Here is an 11307-nt window from a genome sequence, read left to right as displayed (position 1 = left end):
CCCCCCCCAACCTGCATCTACCTATGGCTTTCTCAGCTATCTCACACCTGGCCCCACCCCCAACCTCCTATTTATCCATGGGTGGCACAGTGGCTCAGTGGTTAGCACTGCTGCCTCACAGCACCAGGGTCTTGAGTTCGATTCCCGCATGTCTGTGTGGAGTTTGCACATTCTCCCCATGTCTGTGGGGGTTTCCTCCGGGTGCTCAGGTTTCCTCCCACACTGTAGAGAATCGAATAGAATCTCTCAGCCCCCCTAACCCCACCCCCACATTCTTCACGTTTCTTTAGAATTAGAAAATAATCATTTATTGGAATATACTTAACTTTAATAAGGTTAAAAATCACATATCACCAGGTTATAGTTCAACAGGTTTCGGAGCGCTGCTCCTTTGTCAGATAGCTAGTTGGGCAGGATCATAGGACACAGCAAAACATTATAGTGTCATACACTGTTGCAATATATTGAATAAATATAGATTGCTGTTAAGTCTTTCAGTTTTTCCAAACCTGCAACCCATTCTAAAAGACTTAACAGCAATCTATATTTGTTCAATATATCACAACAGTGTATAACACTATGATGTTTTGCTACAAATTCTGTGTAGCTCCTGCTCCACTAGCTACCTGACAAAGGAACAGTGCTCCGAAAGTTTGTACTTCCAACTAAACCTATTGGACTATAACCTGGTGTCATGTCATTCTTAACTTTGTCTACTCCAGTCCAACACTGGCAACTCCACATCATAACTTTAACAAGAACAGTGAAAGGAGGATTTCTAATTTCTGTAGTTTAAATTACATACCAAATACACAAACTTAAATAACAATTAAGACAGAAAAAAGACAAAAATATTCTCTTGCCACCTGTTGTATATAAACAAAATTCCAAAGAGCAAAAGTCCACAATACAAGATTGGAAGATAGTTATTTCAGTCCTTTATTTTTTGACAAGCTGATACACTGTGTATTGAATGACAATTGTTCTTGAATTCTAAGAGTGATCGGGTGAACTTAGGACTTCTGTTGTATGAATTATTTCTTAGGAGTGGGGAAATGACAGAAAAACTAAGTGTTTCTGTTTTCAGTGTCTGGATACTTCTGTTCACTCATCTGCTCTTAGCACTTAGATTTTTTTTTAAACCACTGCAGCCTGACTAGACGACTGTTGTCAGAGAGAATTGCTGTAACTCATAAGGATGTTTCATGCTGCTCATTCTCGAATTTTGCCTCTTACTACTTCCAAAAGAAGAAACATTGTATTGCACAGCTCAGCAACATGCAACACACAAAACAACATTCAAGTCGCAAAACTTGGCTGGTGTGCCAATCACAGCAGTGCAACTTTCAGTTCATAGTCCCAAAATAAAAAAACATGGGGTCTCTTACACTGGTTACAGCCCTTACTACCCTTAATACTTCTTTCAAGTGGTGCTTACCACGGACAAACAGATTTGTCGGATGAGGGTAGGAGACAGAATTCCCCAGATATTTGCTGCCCACGCAGGACTTAATGGCATGATACTTCAAGTCAATGTTGAGGAATCCCAAGGTTACCCCTATCAATTGTACAGCAGTGTGTCTCCCTGGTGCTGGTAGACCAGGACTAACAAGTTGACTGTTGGACAAGTAACTCAGTTGGTTGTGCCTTTGACATGTCAACCAGTTAGGTCAATACTGGGTGATCGGTTTTCATTCTTTTCAGCATTTTGTAACTTGAGATACATCTTTTTTGGGGTATTGGGGGGTGGAATGCTGAAAGAGGGGCAGAGGTAGAGGGAGGACAAGAGATTGTGGACAGAGAGACCGAGAAAAGATGTGGACGCCATAGTCTAGGCTAGCATTTATTGCATATTCCTAATTCCCACTCTCCTAAATTGCTGCAAAAATAGATTTATTTCAGCAAAGGGCAGAAGATCAGATTATAAACCTAAACAAAAGAAACATTACCTTTATTCATCATTAACCAATTGTCTCTGAATCCTGTACAGTCTTACTAATATTTCTGTCAGATTTGTTATTCCATTAACACTAGAGTGCAAGAGAACATACTGCGCTCTTTGAAAATTCAAGTCTTGCAAGAAATGTTGTCCTTCAAAATTTTAGTTGTCAGTTTATTTTTTAGTAAATTCGTAAGATTTGCAATTGCAGCACTGACTATCAAATTTACTTCTGCATGCTTAGAATAAACTAATGAAACCAGAAACCAGGAGGTCTGAATAATGAGCACTAAGATTTCTGAGTGCTCACTGTTAGGTTCTTTTCCTGATGTATCACTCGAGATGCAATTTGCACACGCCAACGTCTGCAAACAGTTCAAGTTTATAAAAGCCTATACAAGCGAGGTGACCCCTTTGACCCTCTTCGCTGGCGTGCGAAGTCAAGTCAGAGGCCCCTGAACAAAGAAAACATCCCCTTTATACACGTCAGTTAGTAATGCTCACAGATACTCTGGCCACTCCTCCACAGTCACGTGCCACTCAAGACAACCCCCAGCCACTGTCACAGTCACATGTTACCCCAGATACAATGGTAGGATGAGGTCATCCTTGGAGATCATGTAAATGTAAATGCCCTAAATCCTGGGTGCATCTGAATGCAGTGATTCAGTGATTCCCCAAGACAACATATGTGTGATGTGTCCTAGCTTTGGGGTGGACCTGCAAATGAGTTCTGGCTCCACTACTTCCCCAGACAACATAGGTGTGATAGGCTTCGGCATTGGGGATGCTCAAGCAAGCAAACGTGATTGCATAGGGGATGACGATGAAAGTATTTCTGAATGGAAGGGGCTAAATGATTGTTTAAGTTAATAATAGTAGGGGAGTAGTAGCAAATGACTGTCTAATTGGAGTGGGAGTCATCCCCACCCACTTCCAGAATGTTCAGTCAGTGCAGTTTAACCCTTTAATATTACATTAATGTCCAGAGAGATATTCCAATTTAATATTTTAACATTACTCTACAACACTTACCTTTTGGTCCTCTGAGAGTTCAGAAGAGTTGGTTGTTGACTGCACTTCCTTCTGCAAATGCCTGGCTAATCTGCATAAAGATAAAAAATTTCACAAAGTTGCATTTTTAAAATAGTTGGTATATTATTGTGCAAACTATGCATATACACAATGTTGCTTAGAGAAAACTACAAGCATATAATACCATACAGTATTCTATTCACAAAGTCATAGTTTACTGTTTGACAATCACTTTAAAATGACAAAGAATTCAGAGTTTATCAAATTGTTGGGATGCCATCATGAACTCAGCACATTTAGGTAGTAATTTCCATAAATTATTAAAGACTAAATAAATTAGAGTTACATTCCCTGGAACTTAGTCACTGCTTTCCATAACCTTCTATGACATGGCAGAATAAGGATCCATTTTGAGATAGAGGGACTTGGGTCAGAAACACCCATGCTAGACTTAATTAAAAGGGTAAACGCAAAGGTATGAGGTCAAGGCCAGCTGGGGTGGACTGGGATAGCAGTTTAGGTGCAAAGACAATTAAAAAGGGACAAAAGCACACATTTAAAGAAAATAGTTAATGGCTCACAGCAAAGATATATTTCAATGAGGAGGGTCTTTCGTGGTCCAGTGTTTGTATTGCTCCCTCTGAGCTAGGCAGCCCAGTTCAAGTCCCATCTGCTCCTGAAGTGTAACATAGCTCTAAATAGGTTAATAAGAAACTATATTCCAGTCAGAAAGGAGGATTCACGGAAGGGGATAAAGCCAGTGATTAACTGGGCAGGTTAAGGATAGCATCAAATTGAAAGACAAAACACACAATCTGACAAACATTTGTGACAGAATTGGGAAAGTTTTAAAATACACAAAAAGACAACCAAAAAAAAAAGAAAATTAACTTGGAGGGTAAACTTGCAAGCAATATCAAATTAGACAGCAAGAGCTTGTTTAAACGTATAAAAAAGAGAGAAGCCAAAGTGAACATAGCCCCTGACAGAATGAGGTAAGATAATGAGAAGTCAGGAAATGGTAGAAGAGTTGAATAAATTCTTTTCACCAGTCTTCACAGAAGACAGGAATAGCATTCCAAAATTACCTAATAAGTAAGGACCAAAAGGAGAGAAAATAAATACAACAGCTATCACTGAGAAAAGGTGCTGGGGATACCATGGTGCTAAAGACCAAGAGAACCACTCAACCAGATGGGACATATCCGGGCATATTAAAGGAAGAAGCTGTAGAGATAGTGGAAGCACTGATCATAATCTTTCAGGAATCCTTGGATTCTGGAAACTTCCCAGAGCTTTTGAAACTTGTCAATGTAACACCTTTTATAATAAAGGGTAGTCGACAAAAAGTTAACTAGAAGCCTGCTAGCCTAATACCTCTTATTGGGAAAATGGTAGAATCTATTATGAAGGATGTAACAGCTGAGCACTTGGAAATACATTATATGGCAGAGTTGATAAGTTCAGTTGACTGGATGGCTGGTGGGTAGTGCAGAGTAATGCCAAAAGGATGGGTTCCATTCCTGTACCAGCTGAGGTTACCACAAAGGACTCTCCCTCTCAATCTCTCCTATCACCTGAGGCATGGTGACCCTCAAGTTAAACCACTAATTGTCTCTAACGAGTGAGCAACTCTGGGTAGTAGGGGTATGATGTCTTTATTTTACATAGTATGATCAAGCAGAGTCAGGATGCTTCATCAAGGGAAATCCTGCCTGACAAACTGACCAGAGCTCTTTGAGAAGGTAACCAGCAAAATAATTAAAGGAGTAGTGGTGCATGTGATATATTTTGGATTTTAGAAGGCATTTAATAAAATACTAAATATTAGGCTGCTTAATTAGCTAAGAACCCATGGTGTTAGAGTTAGTATATTAGCATGGATAGAGGATTGGCTAATGAAGAGAAGACAGTGGGATAAACAAGACATTTTCAGGATGGCAACCAGTAAATAATGTGTGCCAATTGGATCGGTGTTGGGGCAATAATTATCTACAACATATGTTTATGACTTGGATGACAAAAAAGTGAATACAATACAATTGGCTCTGATATAACAGGATAGTTCTGTTCTTGTGCGAGCTCGTGTTACAAGAAAATCGCACAACAGCCACATCATTTAAACTAATGGGGCTGGAATTGCATTATAGCCAATTCAGGTAAGCAAAGTTCATGTTCTACAAGTAATGGTCTAAATTGTTCAAATCGTTAAAGCCAATTCTTGTTGAAGAAACACACGTTTTCGCAGAACTGACTGTACAGCTAACTTTGCAAATGACAGAGAAATAGGTGGGAGGCAAGAGTTAAGGACGTCAGAGCATATGATAGGATATAGACCAGTTAAGCGAGTCGACAAAAAATTTGCCAGTTGGAATAAATGCTGGGAACACATAACATGATGTACTATTGCAGGAAATGTGATATTAAAGAGAGTTAATTTGCTCTGCTGACCTGCAAGAAATTGAATGCCCTGGGGGTAGGGTGGTGTGTCATTGTCTTATGGGTGCAATGTGGGAGGTTTACATTCCCATCCCTTGCCATTCAGGGATGATTTACATTGATTTCATTCCCTATTCAGAAATCAAAAAGAACATTATAGTTGAAATGCTGACTACTCCTTGTAGTTAAAAAAATACAATTCACACCAGATCTGGACATTAAGGGATGATTTGAATTACGTTGTATTGTATCGAGGGGCATGTGACTGTGAGGGAGAGACTGAGCGTTGTCTTGTGGACATTATTAGCTGTGATGTAAAGATTTTGTATAAAGGAAGGACCTGTTTTCTTTGTTCCCAGAGAGTTTTTGCCATGACTCTGTAAGCTCTGCGAGGTTTGTTAAAGATTCCATCAGAGAGCGCTTCCCTGGACATGCCTCACAAGCATGCTGAAAAGTGTTCAGGGTTTCTCCAAAACCTGAATTGTACTTTGCTTAACACACTTTGGTTGCTTGTTCACAGAAATCGGTGTGTTGCAATTGCACCAAGTGCGTAAGGACCTCAAAAAAGAAAAAGAGAACATAACAGAAGAATAGAGGAATATTAGTTAAGTGGAGAAAAAGCACAGAAATCTACAGAACAGAGAGACTTTGCAGTCCCTATCTATGAATCATAATAATCTAGCTTCAAGTTCAGCAGGAAATAGGGAAGGCAAATAGAATGCTGGTCTTTACTTCAAATGGAATGGAGTATAATGGAGGGGTTTTGCTGAATCTCTTCAAGACATTAGTCAGACCATTGTTGGAACTCTATGAACAAGCTTGGGCCCTTTATCTAAGGAAATATATAGACTTTGGAAGCAGCCCTAAAGATGATTAACTAGGCTAATACAGGATACGGAGGGACTGTCTTATGTGGCGAGAGAGAGTTTATAAGAATGAGAAGTAACCTTATTGAAATAAGAAAGGATTCTTGCGGGATTTGATAGGATACGTGCAGAAAGGTTGCTTCTCCTTGTTGGAAAGCCTGGAACCAGAGGACATGAACTCAGAATGAGGGGTCGCACACTTAAGACAGATGAAGGAAGAATTTCTTCTCTTAAACAGTAATGAATCTGCAGAATTCTTCACCACAGAGCACTATTGAGGCTGAGTCATCAAGCACATTCAAAGCCGAGATAGACAGATCTTTAATCAGTAAGGGAATTAAAAGTTATACGGAAATGGCAGGAAAGTGAAATTAAAAATAATCAGATCAGCCACAATCTCACTGAACAGCAGAGCAGGCTCAACAGGATGAATAGCCTACTTCACCTACATCTTGTGGGGCAATTTAATCAAAGTCTTCATGATATGTGGAGAGGGGTAGATAGTTCCTCCCCGTCGAAGGCATCCTATTTCTGATGGTTTTGCAATCTAGAACTAGGTAGAAAATTTTAAAATCGGGCACAAGTTCGGAAATACTTCTACAGAAGGCTGTAGAAGTTTAGAATACTCTTCATTGCTCAGATCATTGAGTAGAGGAGTTGGGACATCATGCTGAGGTTGTACTGGACATTGATGAGGCTACTTTTGGCATATTGTGCACAGTTCTAGTTGCCCTTCCAATGGAAGGATATTAAATTGTACAGGATGCGGAAAAGATTTACCAGGATGTTACCAGACTGGAGGGTTTGAGTTATAACGAAAGGCTGACTCGGCCAGGACTTTTTTCACTGGAACATAACAGGTTTGGGGGGTGGGGGGTGTGACCTTAGAGACGATGAGTGGCACAGATAAGGTGAATAACAAAGGTCTTTTGGTGGAGGGAGTTCAAAACTAGGGGAAGTATTTTTAAGGTGAGAGGAGAAAGATTTAAAAAAGGACCGGAGGGGCAACTTTATCACAGCAGATGGCTCATTTGTGGAATGAACTGGGAAAGGAAGTGGTAGATGTAGGTATGGTTACAACATTGAAAAGACATCTTGATGGGTAGGTGAATAAGAAAGATTTGGAGGGATAGGGTCCAAATGCAGGCAAGTGAGGAGAGTTCAGTTGGTTAGCATGGACGAGCTGGGCCGAAGGGTCTGTTTCCATGCTGTGTACAAAAATGGTTAATTGATAGAAACGTCGAAAATAGGAGCAGAAATACACCATTCAGCATCTCTCAGCTGCACTCTCTCTATGACATCCATATTCTTCCTTACATAAGGAGAATGAATACGCCAACTGCAGTCCCACTAAGGCATCTCACTTCTGTACTCAAACCCTTTTGCAAAAAAATGCCAACATACTATTTGCCTTCCTGACTGCATACTGCACCTACCATGGTGGTTTTCAGTAATTCATGGAAAACTCCCCACAGGTCTCTTTGGGCAAGATGCTAGATCAACAGTTACTTTAAAATCTCAGGTTAACAAACCTGATCACTCAAAGGGATTCTTGGGATGATGATTTGTGTGGAATTTGACCATGGGGCAGCCATGATTTATTTGCATGATAAAACAGGTCCAAGGCATGAAATAGCTACTCCTATTCCTATGATTAATAATAGAAGTAGAGAAAAAAGTCTGATTGACAGAGCTGGCTCAGTTGGTAGCTCGTCCATTCACCGTTGGTTATTGTATTGTAAATTCTAATCCAGCAATTCAGCACTTAAGTTGACACGACAGAACAGAACAAAGTGGGTGCTGCACTATTAGAGGTACTATGTGGCTGTGAGATTAAATTGTGGCTTTATCAGATGTACATTAAAGATGGAAAGGACAGGAACATTCTCATCAATAGTAGAATTTATTTTCCACCACTTAAAATATTAAATTGATGGAGTTTGAACATTACAAAATGAATTAAGACGAATACAGGGGTACAGTAGGCTATGGACAAAGGTGAATGGGATTAGTGTAGCTTGGTGTTTGTTGGTTGGGACGGACATTTTCAGTCAAAGGGTTTGTTTCTATGCTGTATGACTATAACATTAGAAAAATATTGTCTATTTAATTACTGCTTGTGGGACTTTATCAAGTGCAAATTTAACATTTGCCCATGTACTAATTTAGTGATTTTACATCATTTATCAAACAATGAAGTTAGAAATTGGAAAACTTTACATCACTTAACAGTTTGATAATCCAATCATTGTAGTCACAGGAATTAATCAGCTCAGTATCTGAGGCCCCGCTAACTTCAGTGTTCTTTCTTCCAGAAGGACAGAAGTGGGTATTTTCTCTGATGATTACAGTATTCAGTACAATTAACAATTCCTCAGATACTGAAGCAGACCATCCCAATTCTAAGGTTTGCAGTGTATTTTATTTTATTGCATCATTGGTGAGGTGAAAATCCTGGCAATTTCTTTTCAAGAGTAGTGTCACCACATGAATTGTAACAGGTCAAGCAACCTGGCTTACCAGTAACACGAGGACAACTGCAGATGGAAAGTAAATGCTGGCCTTGTCATTATATCAACATCCTATGAATGAACTAAAAATAAAAAGGATGGATATCTATAATAATAAAACTGGTTTTCCATTGTTAAGAACCATTGTTTCAAAATCAGGGGTCACCCATTTCAGATAGAGATGAGGTTTGTTGTTGGGAGGAATGTAGAGTTGAATTTACACAATCAGCCAAGATCTTAATAAATTAACTACTCCTGGTCCTAATGCATATTTAATATGTATTATATACTACGTCCCAAACCACCAACTTGGTTTTTGGCCCCCTTCCCATTTCATTCCATTCCATTGTGAACTTGAACATTTGCAATTCCTACTGTTACACAGCTCAATAAGTCCACTAATTCTCCAGTACAATGCCACAGTGGCTATTCTTTAACCATATTTCAGCTTTGCCTGCAGCATCTGTTGATTGTGGCCACTATGTGGAGGCTGCGGCCTAGTGGCATTACTGCTAGACAATCAATCCAAAGATCCAGGTAATGTTCTGGGCACAGATTCAAATCTCAACTTGGCAAATGGTAGAATTTGAATTCCATAAAAATCTGGAACTGAGATCATTGTGAATTGTTGGGGAAAAAAAATACCTGGCTCAATCACGCTCTTTGGGAAAGGAATCTGCCATCCTTACATGGTGTGGTCGATATGCGATTCCCAAACCACAGCAAAAGTGACTAACTCTTACCTGCCCTCTGAAATGACCTAGCAAGCAACTCCGTTCTAACAATCCCTAGAAAGTCTCAAACAAGAAATGAAACCAGATGGACTACCTAACATTAGCACTACTACTGATTGAGCTGGTCAAGTCTTAAAGGACATTGCTGGTAAACTGGGTCTGCAGCAGGTGGTGAAGGAACCAAACAACTGGAGGGGGGGGGAGATGGGGAGGCAGACTGCTTTCATCCATACCAATCTGTTTACCACAGGTGCTTCTGTCCATGACAGAAAGTGACCAGCCCTCTTGTGGAAAAGTCTCTACCCCTGCATCAGGAGGCCTGGGTCAAGTCCCACCTGCTCCAGAGATGTGTAATAACATCTGAACACGTTGTTTAGAAAAGTAGTTAACAGTGACCACCACACAGTGCTTGTGGAGATGAAGCCCTGCATTTACACTGAGAATACTTCTCATCATGTTGACTGTTATTATGTTGTCTGTTATTATGTTAAAGGGACAGGCTTTGAAACGTATCTCGCAACTCCATGAGGTAGGGTGGACCATCAACAGCAGAATCATACTCCAATACAATCTGTAACTTTATGGCCTAGCATATCCCCCATTAGCAAAGGGATCAAGATTGGCTCAATGAAGAGTGCAGGAGGACATGCCAGGATCATCACTAGGTATAGCTAAAAGGGTGGTATCAACCTGGTGTAATGACAAAACAGGATTACTTGCACGCCAAACATGAGCAGCTGAGCGATTCCACAATCAATGGATTAGATCTAATCTCTGCAGTCCTGCTACTTCCAGTCATGAAGAGTGGTAGACAATCACATATGTTATGAAGTTGTGTAGAGTACTCAAAGTGGAAGGCAGGAAGCCAGAATTGGTTTGTAAAAATGATAGGAGAAAAGAGTATGTGGTCCCTTTAAGAGGTAATGTGCTTTTCAAAGCTTAGAGATGTACCAAAGTGTGTCTGCTAGCAGCTGTAGATTATCAGTTCTGAAATGGAAACATATAAAAATTGGATGCGTGATTGGAAAAAAACCTTAGGCTTGTTTTGATATTTTGGTAACTGGCTTGAATTAGCCAATTTAAACTAAGCCCTTAGATATTGAAAACCTATCACATTTAAATTTGATGGTTTTGATGACCAGGCGCCAATCTGATTGTAAAGAAATTAATAAGTAATCAAGAATATAAAAGATGTGGGCATTTTGAAAATTTGGTGAGAAGTGTCATTCACCAGAATTAAGAGTCCTCAGATCTCAAGAGAGAAATTGGCTCTCAGTCATCTCTGCATTAGAGAAAGCATAACCTAAATAGCATCAGTAGCAACATCGGAGAAGGCACTTCGGACAAAGGAATATGACTGAGAAGGCATTTTGGACAGAGGAAGGTGGTTCATAAATATCACCAGAGAAGGCAAGGAGTATTTCGGAAGAGACACTGTGAATTTTGAGACTAAATTTTAATTTTTGCTTTGCTACCTGAGTGGGGACTTGTATTTATTCATACAGCATCCTATTAGAATCCTGTTTTATTCAGGAACAGGTAGTCAGAGGGGAATTGCTCAGATTGTTAGTTGTTCTGTTCATTTGTTCACTATTGGAGTTGGATAAATAAATTGTTACTTGTTGATTGTGGAGCGAGTGAAAGGATTTGATTTGATTTAACCACCCCTTTATAACAGATTGGGATATGACAAATAGGTTATACCACTTGTCACACTTCTCTTGATGTTTCAGTTTTAATTATCAGAGGGGTGTTGATGTCTGCTCCATAACACACAACTCATT

At 39.7% G+C, this 11307-nt stretch overlaps 1 protein-coding gene across 2 annotated transcripts in view; it reads right to left on the bottom strand.

Moving 5' to 3' along the window:
- Positions 1-11307, bottom strand: part of aida (axin interactor, dorsalization associated) — a 97795-nt gene that overhangs the window by 70377 nt on the left and 16111 nt on the right. For both annotated transcript variants that reach the window (XM_043687334.1, XM_043687335.1), the window contains exon 2: positions 2975-3044. In XM_043687334.1, coding sequence (XP_043543269.1) covers positions 2975-3044 — 70 coding nt within the window. The remainder of the gene's footprint in view (positions 1-2974; positions 3045-11307) is intronic.

The sequence above is a fragment of the Chiloscyllium plagiosum genome, chromosome 3 (assembly GCF_004010195.1).
Source record: "Chiloscyllium plagiosum isolate BGI_BamShark_2017 chromosome 3, ASM401019v2, whole genome shotgun sequence".
Classification (NCBI taxonomy): Eukaryota; Metazoa; Chordata; class Chondrichthyes; order Orectolobiformes; family Hemiscylliidae; genus Chiloscyllium; species Chiloscyllium plagiosum.
Note: the sequence above shows the minus strand (reverse complement) of the source record. Positions and strands in the feature narration are given on the sequence as shown.